This window comes from Chrysemys picta, chromosome 22, assembly GCF_011386835.1.
Source record: "Chrysemys picta bellii isolate R12L10 chromosome 22, ASM1138683v2, whole genome shotgun sequence".
In the NCBI taxonomy this organism is placed as follows: domain Eukaryota; kingdom Metazoa; phylum Chordata; order Testudines; family Emydidae; genus Chrysemys; species Chrysemys picta.
The window spans coordinates 13,207,857-13,223,043 of NC_088812.1; the positions used below are offsets into that span (position 1 = coordinate 13,207,857).

General features: G+C 46.1%; 1 protein-coding gene across 1 annotated transcript; it reads right to left on the reverse strand.

Moving 5' to 3' along the window:
* Nucleotides 1-688: 688 nt before the first annotated feature.
* Nucleotides 689-14,543, reverse strand: PTGES3 (prostaglandin E synthase 3). The gene is made up of 8 exons (XM_065575952.1): nt 14,206-14,543; nt 5,621-5,734; nt 5,384-5,453; nt 4,549-4,647; nt 4,153-4,242; nt 2,980-3,042; nt 2,470-2,494; nt 689-1,876 (listed from the first exon to the last, which is right to left on the reverse strand). Coding segments are annotated over exons 1-8 (483 nt in total). The 5' UTR covers nt 14,208-14,543; the 3' UTR covers nt 689-1,856.
* Nucleotides 14,544-15,187: the final 644 nt, after the last annotated feature.

Here is a 15,187-nt window from a genome sequence, read left to right on the forward strand (position 1 = left end):
ACGGGAGAAGCTGCCCAGCAATGTAGCAGCATCTTCACTGAAGCACTAAAACGGCAGCGGCCCAGCTAAAGTGTAGACCGACCCTTCCTAATGATCCCGCCGGAAGGAGTCTTGTTTTGAGGAAAAGTACAAAGTAAGAGCCTCCTGCTGGGGATAGGAGAAACTGCTCAGAAGACAAAAGTGCTTTTTTGATTCTAACTAAAAGACGTGTGGATTTAGCAACACCAGACTGTTCCCCAATTCCCCTAGCTGGAGCTTGAGAAAGGCTAAATGTTTGCAGATTTCAATCTCTGCATGCAGGGACCAACTCATGGCACGACTGTTCGGCAGAAGGAGCAATCTTCATGGAGACCCAACCCATGTCATGTCATGGTGAGTTAACCGACGACTGTTCTGGTGTATTTATCAGACGTATTGAAAGACCACCAAGCTAGAGTTATGGAACACGCAAATGTGCACGGCAACAAGGCTAGGGCAGGTACTACAGCCTGCACTAGAATACTGAAATAATACTTCAGAGCCTCTTTGCATCAGTAGCAGCACACTTCAGCTGTAACCGTGCAAAGCTTTCCACTTGGGAGTCCAGAGGTAGAACATAATGAAATCATGAACCAATACACCCAGCACCTGACAAAGCCCAAGAGCCATTTAAGGGAACTAAAAGTGCCAAAATGCAAAAGCTCAAAGATTTAGGAGGAGGACAAAACATTGTTTTATTTTAGTCAAATCACAACACTTCTTTTTTAAACTGTTGTCAAAGTGTACCTACAATTTTCAATTACAGATCCACTTTTTTGAAGGTTTGCTGGGAACATTACAACTTGCCTCCTTCGAACAGCTGAAATAATCCCACACTAGTATTCCAACTAAAGAAAAAATCCATTCCAGCAAATAGTAAGAATACATGAAGTTACAGTCAACCAGACAGTTAAAAGGACAGCCATGGAGTCTTCAACAGTTTATTAGAAAGAATGTAGACATTTAAAAAAAAAATCCCCTCTGCTCTTAACACAGATTGAGGTTTTTCAGTCTTGTAATAAGCTGGTCAAAATAAATGAAACAAAAACCCAATAGTGTATTAACTTTTTGTCACTTGTTTCCATACCAACAGTGCAAATACAATTTGGTCTAAATGTACAGATTGACAAGCAACAATGTACAGCCAGCCACTTTCACCCCTCTGTACTAAGAGATGTAAAAGCTTGAGGGTCAAACAATACCAAATGTACAGGCTTCACCCATTTAAGTTAGGGGTTCACTAGTTTTAGCTAGGATACATCTGGAACACTAACTAGTGATTAAATACAACGAAGTGAAGCAATTTTTTTTCCTTTTTATTAAAACATTAGTGGAATACACCTGAAGACACCGCAGAGGTATAGCATGTTACCAGTTTAATTTTGTAAGCCAATTAAAACATTGTTTCAGTCAGTTGAGTTCCAGGTATAAAAATCTGAAATTTTAAATGATCTGCAGTCCACACTGTGAGGGGAAAAATGCTAATTTACCACTTCCTGTAAATTGAGAATTTTCCCATTGTAATTATGTCTTATGACGAGGCAAGGAGGCTCTAAGCCCTTTTTATTGCAACTTGTTTTGTAGCGATTGCCTACACCTCAATTGTTTTTTGGAAGTCTGGAAAAAAAAAACATTCCTGCATAACATTATTGCCTCATGTGGCTTAAGACTGCCCTGAACAATGGTACACACCAACCATCAGTGAAACCATTTAAAACAGATTGAACATGGGTTAAAGGATGCAGTATCTGCCTTTAGAGTGATCAACTCAGGAATTCTTCGGTTATGAAATGTTGTGATGAAGTTCTTTCCCCAAACCCTGAAGACGACAGTTCTCCTTACTCCAGATCTGGCATTTCTGAGGATAGAGTTAATGCGTTAGTGTTTGGGTTTTGTTTTGAACACAGATCACCTAGAACCCGTCGCACTAGGGGCTCCACAGACGCGATCCCTGCACCAGTCTAAGGAGCATGCAGCGCAGTTTTCTAAGAATGCTTTTGCTAGTTTGCCACTGGTGCAAAGACAAGTTAGGTTCTCAAATACGTGCAGAACTTGAGAACGAGTCCTCGTAACCGCTGCATGAAATACAAGACTCTAGTCAATTAGCAGCTACACAGCACCATGTATGAGATGCAAATTAGTCTCTAGCCTCAACAATTGTTGTTGGGACTGCAGCAATCTGCAAAGTTTAAAAGTGACACTTGCAACTCTTGGGAAAGTTTATGACTCTGTAGTCGACAGTCCATTAGATCACACTGCCTAGACGACAGATACGAGGTAGACCTGCACTGAGTACACACTGCAGGCTAACTAGAACACAGTCACTTGTGGCGACATGCAGCACGATGCTTAGTGCTGGCAAGCTCTCCACAAGACTGTCCTACTTTGGGTGAAACAAAGCTTATGTAAGACTAGTGCTCAGAAACAAATCTGCATGGTAAAATAACTTACTTTCATCATCACTGTCTGGTGAATCCTGGAGAAAGAAGAAAAAAAGTTGGCAAATAAGTCAGGTAGGTTCTGAAGCTGCTCCTTCTGACACTAACCCAGTAAACGCCACCACTCAACTTCGTACTGAGGATGTTTAAGACATCCTTTTGATCCTGAAGGACGTCCCAGTAAATCGGAAGGACCCTATACCTCTGGTGAACCTTACATGCTTCAAGGCAGAATTACCAAGAACCACAGCTGAAGGTTTGGCAAGGTTGGCTCAAGCACAGCAGCTGCAGTGGTAAAGCCACTACCACTGAGGTCATTGCAGAGGACACAATAGTAGGTTTTTCCAAATCTGATGTACTGTTCACACACAAAGGAAATGAAGAGCAGGAGTCCAGATACAGCCCCTGCTTCCAGTTAGTGAAGCTTTAAGAACTCCAAAGTGGTGATACAAGTTGACCTGAGCAAGCCTTGACATATCTGCTGAAAACTTAACCCTTTAAGAAATCCCCATAAACTACTTACATCATCTGCTCCATCTACTTCTGGCAAATCTACATCTTCATCTCCACCCATGTTGTTCATCATCTGTTATAAAGGGAACTAGTGTTAAATTAAAGCCTTTGTCTCACTGACATTTTCTCATTCGCTCTATAAACCCCAGGAATACTGCATTCCAAGTCTAAAAACAGTCCCAATTATCACAGAGCTCTGTTCCACTTGATCAGTCTCCACTGTGCTTTCCGTAAGCCCTTCTACACACATGCAGTAGTTACTGCATCTTCATTAAGAATATTTCTTCGGAAGAGCCCAAGTAAGAATGCAGACTAGCTAGATTAGTATAAATCTCAACATGCAAAATATTGTTTTTAAATTAACTGCATCTCAATCCGATGGAAAGTCAAATTAATGCATTAGCTGCCCTCTACCTCTGGACAGCCACGTTAAGAATAGGTTTGGTCACAAGCACAAATAAAGCTGGTAATCTCATCAGAGTCCACAGCACCCCCTCACCCCAGCAGAACTGGCAGTCTCTGCTCTGGAGAAGACATGCCTTCTAGCACAACCTATGTGCACTTGCTCTACTGCTTTGGAGTGCTGTGCAGGCCTCCCTTTGCACTAAGCCTGGTTCTTCAAAGTGCAATTAGAGATCATCATAAGGAAAGATTAAACATACAGAAGAAGCAGCCAATGGAGTGGTTTTTTATATAGACTATGATCAACTATATTTTATGTATCAGAGGGGTAGCCGTGTTAGTCTGAATCTGTAAAAAGCAACAGAGGGTCCTGTGGCACCTTTAAGACTAACAGAAGTATTGGGAGCATAAGCTTTTGTGGGTAAGAACCTCACTTCTTCAGATGCAAGTGAGTCTTGCATCTGAAAAAGTGAGGTTCTTACCCACAAAAGCTTATGCTCCCAATACTTCTGTTAGTCTTAAAGGTGCCACAGAACCCTCTGTTTATATTTTATGTAGGAAGTTGCTACAATTCTAAAATTGTTTTGCTCTAGTTGGAACCGGCCAAGTCACCCATTTGGTACTGGCAACAGCTGGAGTTGAATGTGTGATGAGTTCGCATTGGTACAGATGGCCAAGGAACCACTTGGTCTGTTGAGACAACTGAAGAGGTCTGATTGCCTAGCTACCAGCTATTGCTTGCAAACAAAACCCAGGCCTCTGGGTTCTCCTCTTCCCTCACCTCAGAGAAGCGATCAAAATTGGACAGGTCTTCATCTGAATCATCTTCCCAGTCTTTCCAGTTGTTGAAATCCACACTGAGCCAGTTGAGCTACACAGCAATACAAAGAGTTATCTCCTTGAGGGACGAATATTTGTTCTAGGGTTGTGTTGGGGGTAGAGGAAATGAACAGAAGTTTTCCCTCACATTAGGAAAACGTAGGCAGGTTCTTGGAGCACTGCCATTTTGTTTGGAGATGGGCTGAATGACCTGGTAGGTACTACAAATCACACAGTAAATGCTCAACCTGTTCATCATCTGACATGACATAGGGACTCTCCATAATTTGAGTGGAGTTACCACTGCTTCCATGAGTATAATGAAGAAAAAAAAAAAACCCACAGAATGGAAGCGTACCTTTGCCTTCTCTTTTGTTAACCTTGGCCATGACTGGCCAGATTCTCCTTTTCTTAAACAACACAAGATAGATCTGTCTGTTCTTTTATGCTTGGATTCCTGGAATGAAAGAATTGTCCTATTAACATGGTAGAGTCAGGAGATAGGAGCAACTTCAGTAAAATTTATACATCTGCATTCACCCACCCATTTGAGAGGTCATCATTCAGTTATGCTTGAGAGGATGAATAAAGTATATACAGTAGCTGCCTCCTATCATGTGGCATGAATACTCTTTACAATGAATACTTGAATAGATCACCAAAGTCTACTGGAGTGTCTATGGAACATTGCATTGTGATCTAGCATGGACCAAAATAATCCCTCCCTCCCAATTTTGGACTAGCCACAGCATTCAAACTGGGGAAGGGATTGCAAAAAGTCATTATCCATCCAAGACTGAAACCCCACACTCCTGCACAGCAACATTTTACAAGCTAGTAAAAATACCTGCTCTAACAAGGCACAATGATGCTGATTGTGTGTTTGTTTTTGGTCTGTTGAGAAAGATGAACAAGGATAAAGCAAGGAGCGCTAAAAAAGGATGTGCACGAACAGTGGTGAGAAGCACACAGAAGTGCAATCAGTAAGTATTCAGGAGGAGACTTTGACATGCCACTCTTCAAGTAGCGGAGAGGAAGGACCAGAGATCCCTTTCTTAGACAAAAATTTCTTTAAGTACATTAAGTTACTAATGGGGCTCATTACCCATAGTATTCAAATACCTCACATATTTAGAGTCCCCTTTTCTTGTATAATGAAGGGTACAGAGGATAAAAGTTCAGAAAATACTTACATTTGGATCAATATAATTAAAAAGATCGATTTCATTTAAATGCTTAAAGTTATCACTTCCACCAAGACAACTGTAAGAGAAAAGAATTAAGCAAGTTATGTAGCTGGACTGAAAAGTCCCAAAACAAAGATAGTTGCAATAAAATAACGGTATGTGCTATTTAGTTAGAAAAAGGGTCAGGTCAGCATTTAGATACCGAAATTTCTCTTCCACTTGACAATGGTCTTGGTTATTTACCTGAATGTAAGTTTGGATTTTTCAAAATTTACGTTAACATCTTTACTGTCTTCAACGCAAAATTCAATAAAGACGTAGTCCCTTCGGTCATACCACTTTGCAGAAGCAGGCTGCCTAGAAACAGACCATTTAAGAGAATTAGATCAAAACTGAAAACTTGTGCCATTTAAGTAAATTTCTTTTTAACACTGAGACTATTTCTTAATTTTAAGATAGAGTACCAAAGCTCAGCTGTCCTAGTCTGCTAGTAGATTCAAGGGTGGACATTGCCACTGTATGCACACTTCCCCCCTCCAAACAGCTTTAATAGCATCTGTCTAGTTTTCACTGCAATAAAGGCAACTTTCATCAGCAAGAGAAAGTCATCTTAGCAGTTATGAGATGCACTGCAATGAGAAGCTTAGTACAATACGAGTAGCAGCCCAAATGGGGCTTAGGTTGAAAGATAGATAGAAGCTGAAGAGATAATAGAAAATTGCTCAGTGTATAATCCCCAAAAACATCGCAAAGTGGTAACACTCCTTGAATGCTTAAAGGTTATCACAGATAATGAAATTAAATGAAGAGATCATACACTTAAGGCAATCAGAGCCCTCTTGGCTGATATGCTACTCCAGTACCTTTGAGTTCTTGCTAACGCCAGTGGTTCCTATTTAGCCAGACTGAATATATACCAGTTTTGAAGCAAGTTCTCTAGTTAAAAACTGTATGAAATAGAACAGTCATCAGAAAACTCAAGTTCATGAAGATGAACAGGTAAGAAAGAGTAAGCTCAGTTTAATTTGCATGTGAATACCATTAGAAATTGCCAGCAAGCGAACAGGTTTGTAAACAGGATCTAGACAGACAGTTTTAAGGAGAATAGTCTTTCAGAATTAGCAATGAGGAAACAGAAAAAAATCTCATTGCTATTTAAAGGTGCTGAGATTTATTATGAATTAGAAATACACTTCACTTTATTTATTAAACCCTCCCCATAAAAGCCGCTATCCCTCAGCTCCAAACTACTGTATTACAAAAGTAGAGGGTGGACAGAAGCCATGTAATTACAAAAAGTTAAAGTTAAATACAATGGGGGCATCCATGACGAGTCTCTAGGAATTGTATCATTTTGAGCTGACCATGTCAGATCTCAGCCTAAGTAGGATAAAGACTTGCTCAGTCCTCTATGGAGGCTCCATAGAAGAACACAGGTGCAACAGGATATGCGCTTGACAATTCAGTAGGTGGTAAGCAAATGCTCCAGGATAGTACAAAACAGATCATCTGCTTTTTGGATAAGATGTAAAGCTGAAGCCCTGATCACACAAGATCCATCAAGATCTTTGTACCACAAGTGATACAAACAGCAGTATCAGTGTCCTGGACAAATTCTGACCTGGGTAATTAGATTCTTCCTCCTTATTTCTCTCAGTAGCTTCATTTCCCCTGCTCTAGAGTAATCAATGCTTTTGGAGCAGAATGGAAACCACACTGCATCCCATAGGCAGCTGTATTTAGGTGCCCAGGAAGAGAAGCTTGTAAAGCATACAGCATTCTTTCAGGGTGACAGACTTTATACAAATCAATTTATTAGCTTTGCTGTCAAGGTTTTGAGGTCCCTAAAAGTTCAGTTGTATATCCTATAGATTCCTTGTAACACCAGGTCCAAACTGATTCCTTGTATGTGTCTAGTGTTGGAGGAACAGACAAGACTTGAAAATTGCCTTATACTGAAGTTATCACTAGTTGGTTTTATATTAAGCAGGAAGTGCGTAGATTTGATTTCAGTACCTTTAAAAGAATTAAGTATGATTTAATGGCACTTTTTGGTTCCACCTGCACTGCAAGATCAATGATGTTACAAGAGAGACAGGTTGTTTTGCAGCATGATGTGGTTGTTCCCATGTGAATCCAAGGCCTTAGCCAAGTGTTAGCCATGCCCGAGTCCTGGTTATACTGCCAAATAGAACCACATTTTAACTGAAAGGGGTGGGGAGAGAGGGAGAATGGGATAGACAGCCACTTGTGACTCACTAGGGTCACTAAAGATAACTGCACATGCAAGCACCTTCCACATGTCTCAGTAGCACAGAACAAGAGTGGAAATCCTTTGTCTTCCCCACAACTTGCTAACACTACAAGCATGCACAAGTAAAAGTCCCATTTCTACCAGAAGTAGGACAGTGTTAAGTGTCAGCGTACTCATCTGACAGGTACAGCTAACATGGTTCAGTATGCCCCATTGCAGTCTTCCCAGCAAAACTGTTGACAGATCAGTACAGCTGACACGCAAGCCAGGCTGGATAACCGAATTTCTGCATTCTGGAGGAAAGACTAGTCACCTCACTTTGCACAAGATGCTGTTGCCGCGAACACAAGACAGGAAGCGTTTTTCACAAGGTGCAATGGAGGAAGGTATCCCAAAGTCCAGAGACCTGGGAGGTAGGACAGTAGTAACCCATTTATAATGTTAAAGGGCAGATCTCAGAGAACCACAATGCTGAACACAAATACGGCCCTGCTCATGAGTTCAGTACATTGCTCCAATGTCAGAAACATTTAAAGAAGTGGTCTCAAGGTTTTATTCTTCAACATAAAATTCTGACTACCTCAATATACTGGCTAAAAGTAAATTATTAATACTACACAAGTCTAGAGCATTCAGTTGCATCTGAAAGAAGGGGTATGTACAACACATGTAAAGAGCTATGAATTTGTGGGACACTAGCTTTTTCCTGCCATTACACGGAGGGATTGAGAACAAGATGCTCTGCAGTCCAACCCGCCATGTTAAAGCATTGCAATAACCTGCCAAAAAGGGAATCTTGATACAAGGACAAGTTCTCAGACCATTTCAACAGACCACTGCTACACTTTTAAAAGGTAAAGCGTCTGAGAAATTCTGACTCAGACTCTCAATTGACTGAGTCAAGCATGAAGTATTCTGCAATATTTGACCCCAAACCAATAGCCAAGCACATTTACACGCACCATTACACCTTTAGCAAGGGATTTTCTCCATCCATCTTATAATGCAAGGTTCAGTAGGTTCTGTAAGTTTATTTTATGAACAGTATTTTCAGGGTTAGTGTCAGATGGTTTTCCCAGCACATTAAAGGCACTGTTTCGGGGTTTCATTTCACTCTTGCCAGAAAGAGTAAAGGAGCTGTTCTGCACATATAGCGCTAGTATGCCTCTGTCCAGTTACTGCAGTGGAGTCTACCTAAAACTATTCAAGTGCTACTCTGATTATACTAGAAACCAAGGATAAGAAGCTTGAAGGAAAGAAAAGATGTTTGTAAAAGGGAAACCATGTACTTTATTTTTGCTGAACTTTTAGCTTGTGATGTCTTACTTGAGAGGTTAAATCTGAAAGCAGTATAAAGTTTCGTTTGAGAGTATTCCAGTAGTACAGTGATTTTATGTTGCTAAGTGAGTGGACTTATTTTAGTGGACATGGTTTTAATCAAAACCTTTATCACGTGTCTCACTTATTAAAATGCATAAAATCTGATTCACAATCACACTGATTTTCAAGCAATAGGCATATGGTGTGGTGGTGAGGAACTCAATAGGTGAAAATGCAAACTCTGAAATTCTCAGAATACTATCCCAAACGCAGCTTCTAGCCATACACAAGTAGTTGCTACCACAGAAGAGACCCTCTTTATTGGCAATTCTTGCACCAGCTCTACGAAGACTGATCTGATAGCAAAGGCGACTGGGTTCACAATTATGTTTTCCTATGCTCCACGGGGGGGGAAGTTTCCATTAAGGTCTAGTTCTATCTTTCTGGGACTGAGCATAACCCAATAATCCCCAGGTAGGAATTAAAAGGTTCCCTCAACCACAAACAGTGGTCTTCAAGTGTGAAAAAAGAATCCATTCCTGGATGGGTTGTTTGAATTCAAGCAAACCATTCCAACCCATTGGGTGAAAGACTAACTTCCTTCTAGTGACACATTTGAGAAATAGGATGTAAGGCAAGAAGTTTCCTTTCATATTTGTGAGGACCCATGCTGGCTAAGTTTAGTAATAAAAGAGTGGTTATTCCCCCAGTTCAATATTTTTAATTCCTTATTTGACAAAAGCCTCACTCTGCGAAGACTTAAAGGCATGTAGTGAAAGAAGGACAAGGGTAAGTGTGCTCTGCTTTTATTTGCCTAGCCCAGACATCAGACTTGCTGCCTTTGGATGTTATGTACGCTAGCCATCTCCCATACTGCTGAGAGAGAATATGAAAATCCAACTCCATGGAACTCAAATCATGAGTTATCACCCAGAATTGTTACATCATCAAGAGAAGGGACAGTGATCTCTCTTCTAATGCAAGAGTTTTGCTGAACACTATTAACATTTAGCCTTTTAAGAGTTATACGCATATGTAACAGCTACACATCCGAAGAAACACAAGCCATACCCTCAACATCTTTGCCAAGATTAACCGGGTCTTACAGGAATAAGGTACTGCACCACTATACAGTATTCCCTAAGAGTCTGTTTAAAAGATTAGCCCTAGAATTAAATGGGGGTTCCCTTCCCAATTATTTAAGCCATGTGAAAAGGAGGTGATAGTAGCAAGAGGAAATACACTAGACCCATGTTTAAAGTTTGAATCATTATCTTGTTTTAGATTTACATACTCTCTTCTCCCCCCAAAAAAGGCTTGCTGCAGTCAGGTTAAACTGCTCTGGAAGTCTGACCAGCAGATAGCCTAATTTTTGAAAACTTGATCTGGATGGCTATGTTTGATGGCAACCTTAATTTAGGCCCCTACATGATGTGCCAGGAATCAGAATTTCATAACAAACAGTAATGCAAGATGCACCAGCACTACTAGCAGAAATTTCAGATGAGGCTGTACTGTATCTCTATTTTAAGATTCCTGGAAGAAAAGAGGACCTACAGTGTCGATAAAGTCTTCATGTTGACTAAATTCTGTATGGACCACTCGTGCAGTAAGACCACTCCACACCTATACAATCATTATGCAGTACTAACCATGACACATTGCCTGACTAGTAGTGGAGAAATGTGGTCAGGATTTTCAGGGGCACCAGTTGCATGCATTATCATGAAAGCCTACCATTTTCCTCTCTTCCCTCAGTGTAACCAAGTCCATCTCACAAGAACAACCTTTCATCCATGAGGGCTGAAAAAGTTCATTAGTTGGCCAAGCGGTCACTTGAGCTACAAGGAATGAGGCAGAGTTCTATCACATCAACCTCTCATTAAGTCCTAAATGCACAATTAGGTTTGTCCAATATTTCAAACAATTTATACCATGACACACAACTGTCATGTACCTGGAAAGTAAGTAGTATCTTTAGCAGAATTAAAGTAGTGTTCTCTGGCCCCTTACAATAAGCAGTCTTCTCCATACGAGTTATCTGTATTTCCCATTCTGGTGCTCTTTGCCACCAGATGAAACGCACACAAGGAACCAAGTTTCATTTACTTAAGAATTGTGACCATAGTACATTAGATTAGAGCCAGTCACTTCTGGTTGCCATTGTTCTCAAATAATGAAAGACCACCTCAGCACTATGGGTAAATGGATGTGTTTAACCTAAGTGACTAGCACATCACACTGTGCTATGTTTCATCTTGCATCTTAATTCCTGCTTCACAGTGACCTCTTCGCTAGCTTCCATCTGACGGGAATCCTGCCAAATTAGCGATACTTGTCTGTCACTTTCACATTGCATGAATGCAGTGTGTTCTACATCAGACGACACAGGAAACCACCTGGGAGCTACAGCTGGTGCAGAATACAGTGACTCCTCAGCTTAGCGAAGTTAATTGTATGGACTATATTATATCAATGCTCCAAAGATGGCACTGGTATCCTGCAGCACTTGCAGTTCAAGGGGTTGCTAGTGATTTGGACGTGCTAAAATAAACTGGGGACCTAGCCACCAAGACACAATCTTTTCCCATATATTACCACAATTCAAATCAACCCCCAGGCTATCTTGTTCCTTCCTTGGTATTGAATGTTGGGGGGGGGGGGGGGGTGTCTAGGTTTCAGTGAAGGGATCTCTACCATGTAATTCTCCCCCAACAAGGCCTGAGTTGGTACACTTTATTGACATGCTGCAAAGTTTGTTTGGTGAGCAAAGAATTTACCCGAGGGCCTGATAGTAGTGAAGAGTATTTTGGTCCATTGGTGAGTATGGGATTTAGTTTTAGGTAATGAAACTAGCTTTTATTACAAGTTATTTTACATAGGTGTACCCAGAAACAAGGCAATAAGCATATTTAAAATATAGTAAAATATAGTTATGAGAATGCCTGTATTTGTGTTCTAGAGATTCATCATCTGGTCTGGTACCATGATGTAGACCTGCAAAACTAAGCACTTCTATGCTGCAATTGCCACAACCAGAAGTCAACTCAGGAAGTTTTTGAGTAACACAGTAGTTGGGAATCTCGGTTATTTTATGATATGCACACACCTAATGTTTTACATTGCTTTGGAATGTAAATGCCTGTACCACTTTACAAACGTTTGGGCTCAACACCCTCCCAAGTCTCCATTTTACAGAGGGACAGAAAGAAATACGGCCATACAGGTGAAGTGGCTTGCTCGAGGTCACAAAGTCAAGCCGTGAAGAGAATTCAGAGTCCTATCTCCCAATCCCCCATGCCATTACTAGTTCATGGTCTGCCAGAGTAAGTTTCTTGTTTCAGTTTCTGTCACGTTTTGCTGGTTGAGAAACGTGGTTTATAAGAAGCTTAACACACTAAAGAACTTAAACAGCCAACACCAGTTAATATAGTGGCTTGCATTTGTTTCTCTTAATCTGTAAGGAAGAGAAAGGAATGGAACTGCTGTTGTGTCCCCCATTTACACTTAGTTTTGGACTGTACTGAGGGTTGCTGCTCCAGAAATACAATGCAAGTGGCCAACCCCTCAAACAGGGAAGCTGTTAGATAGTGCAGAGGCTGAGCGTTCCCTGAATTCTTATGGGGGGGGGGGGGGGGCAGCTACAGGTTGAGTGACAACCTCAGGTGCTCCTAGGAGAGACAGGAACCCTGGGAACCCTGACAACACCTCACCTTGATAAAAACAAAGGCTGTTGGTTACATCCAGCCCCTCCGGCACTACTACTCATCCCCTGGGCTGTAGGGACCCAGTGTGCCTGCATCGCTCTCCTCCCACCCCCACAAATTACCCTCTCCCACACCCAGACAGGTGACCACGCCTAAGGGCTGAGCTGCTCAGCCCTGCGCCCCGCCTCCCCCCAGCCCACGTGCCCCCCCAAAACCCCTGCGCCCGCCTCCCCCCAGCCCACGTGCCCCCCCAAAACCCCTGCGCCCGCCTCCCCCCAGCCCACGTGCCCCCCAAACCCCCCTGCGCCCCCTCCCCCAGCCCACGTGCCCCCCCAAACCCCCTGCGCCCGCCTCCCCCCAGCCCACGTGCCCCCCCAAACCCCCTGCGCCCGCCTCCCCCCAGCCCACGTGCCCCCCCAAACCCCCTGCGCCCGCCTCCCCCCAGCCCACGTGCCCCCCCCAAACCCCCTGCGCCCGCCTCCCCCCAGCCCACGTGCCCCCCCCAAACCCCCTGCGCCCGCCTCCCTCCAGCCCACGTGCCCCCCCAAAACCCCCTGCGCCCGCCTCCCTCCAGCCCACGTGCCCCCCCAAAACCCCATGCGCCCGCCTCCCTCCAGCCCACGTGCCCCCCCAAAACCCCATGCGCCCGCCTCCCTCCAGCCCACGTGCCCCCCCAAAACCCCATGCGCCCGCCTCCCTCCAGCCCACGTGCCCCCCCAAAACCCCATGCGCCCGCCTCCCTCCAGCCCACGTGCCCCCCCAAAACCCCACGTCCTCCTCCCCCCAGCCCACGTGCCCCCCCAAAACCCCACGTCCTCCTCCCCCCAGCCCACGTGCCCCCCCAAAACCCCACGTCCTCCTCCCCCCAGCCCACGTGCCCCCCCAAAACCCCACGTCCTCCTCCCCCCAGCCCACGTGCCCCCCCCAAAACCCCACGTCCTCCTCCCCCCAGCCCACGTGCCCCCCCCAAAACCCCACGTCCTCCTCCCCCCAGCCCACGTGCCCCCCCCAAAACCCCACGTCCTCCTCCCCCCAGCCCACGTGCCCCCCCAAAACCCCATACGCCCGCATCCCTCCAGCCCAAGTGCCCCCCCAAAACCCCCTGCGCCCGCCACCCCCCAGCCCACGTGCCCCCCAAAACCCCCTGCGCCCCCCTCCCCCAGCCCACGTGCCCCCCCAAAACCCCCTGCGCCCGCCACCCCCCAGCCCACGTGCCCCCCCAAAACCCCATGCGCCCGCCACCCCCCAGCCCACGTGCCCCCCCAAAACCCCATGCGCCCGCCTCCCCCAGCCCACGTGCCCCCCCAAAACCCCCACGTCCTCCTCCCCCCAGCCCACGTGCCCCCCCAAACCCCCGCGGCCTCCTCCCCCCAGCCCACGTGCCCCCCCAAACCCCCGCGGCCTCCTCCCCATCCCCTCCCAAAAGCGCCCCCACAAGTGCCGGGAGACTCCGCCGTCGCTAGGGCCGCGGCCTGGCCGGGCCCCTCCCCGCTGCGGGGGGAGTAACTCCCTCCCCCTCCCCCGGCCCTCAGCCCTTCCCCCCTCACATGGCGAACGGCGGCAGGGGCGGCTCCGGCTCAGGCGGGTCCCCGGCTCAGGGCTCTCTGGCGCGGGCGGGCAGCGGCGAGAGGGACCGGGTCCGACCAGCGTGAGGCGGCGGCTCCTCCTCAGGGCTCGGCCTAGCACCCACAATGCACCGCGCGCTCGGGCAACGGCGGCTGTTCCAGGCGCTGGTGACGCAGCAAAATACCCCGCGCTCCCGCCTCTCGCCGCACTCCCCGCCGCGCATGCGCCGGCGCCGGCGCCCGCTCCCTCAGCGCGCTTTGCGCCCAGGTGGGCCCTACCGGACGCAGAGCGCATGCGCCCCAACCGCCTCGCGGCTCTCGGCCTTCCGCGCGCGCGTGCCCAGGGCAGTCTCCCCCGGCGTGCGCACGCGCTTCCCCCATCGTCTCAGCGCGCACGCGCGTAGCTTCCCTCTCGCGTCTCCTAATTTGCCCCCGTCCCACGCGCGGCGCATGCTCCCATGCCTCCCGCTGTTGCTACAGGGAATGGGCACAGCGCCCCGGCCCGGGGTTGCCATGGAAACGAGAGGGGAGGATGCTGGGACATGTAGTTTTCTTGGGCCCTGTTGGTGCCCCGAGGAAGGGGGGGGGTGTTTAGCAGGGGGCGATGGGGCCACAGGAGCTGGACCCCCCCCCCCCATTTGTCCACCAGCTGCTGGCTGCACTGCTCCTAAGAACGGCCGAACCGGGTCAGACCAAAGGTCCATCCAGCCCAGTGTCCTGTCTGCCGACAGCGGCCAGTGCCAGGTGCCCCCGCGGGGGTGAACCTAACAGGCAATGATCAAGTGATCTCTCTCCTGCCATCCATCTCCATCTCTGACAGAGAGAGGCTAGGGACACCCTTCCTTACCCCTCCTGGCTACTAGCCATTAATGGACTTAACCACCATGAATTTATCCAGTTCTCTGTTCTAGTCCTAGCCTTCACAACCTCCTCAGGCAAGGAGTTCCACAAGTTAACTGTGCGC

Bases quoted from the DNA above. Each gene is read 5' to 3' on its own strand.
- PTGES3 (XM_065575952.1), bottom strand. The intron at 5,454-5,620 runs GTAAATAACCAA...TTTCTCTTACAG, and splicing joins AAATCCAAACTTACATTCAG to TTGTCTTGGTGGAAGTGATA. The intron at 4,243-4,548 runs GTACGCTTCCAT...ATTGCTGTGTAG, and splicing joins TAACAAAAGAGAAGGCAAAG to CTCAACTGGCTCAGTGTGGA.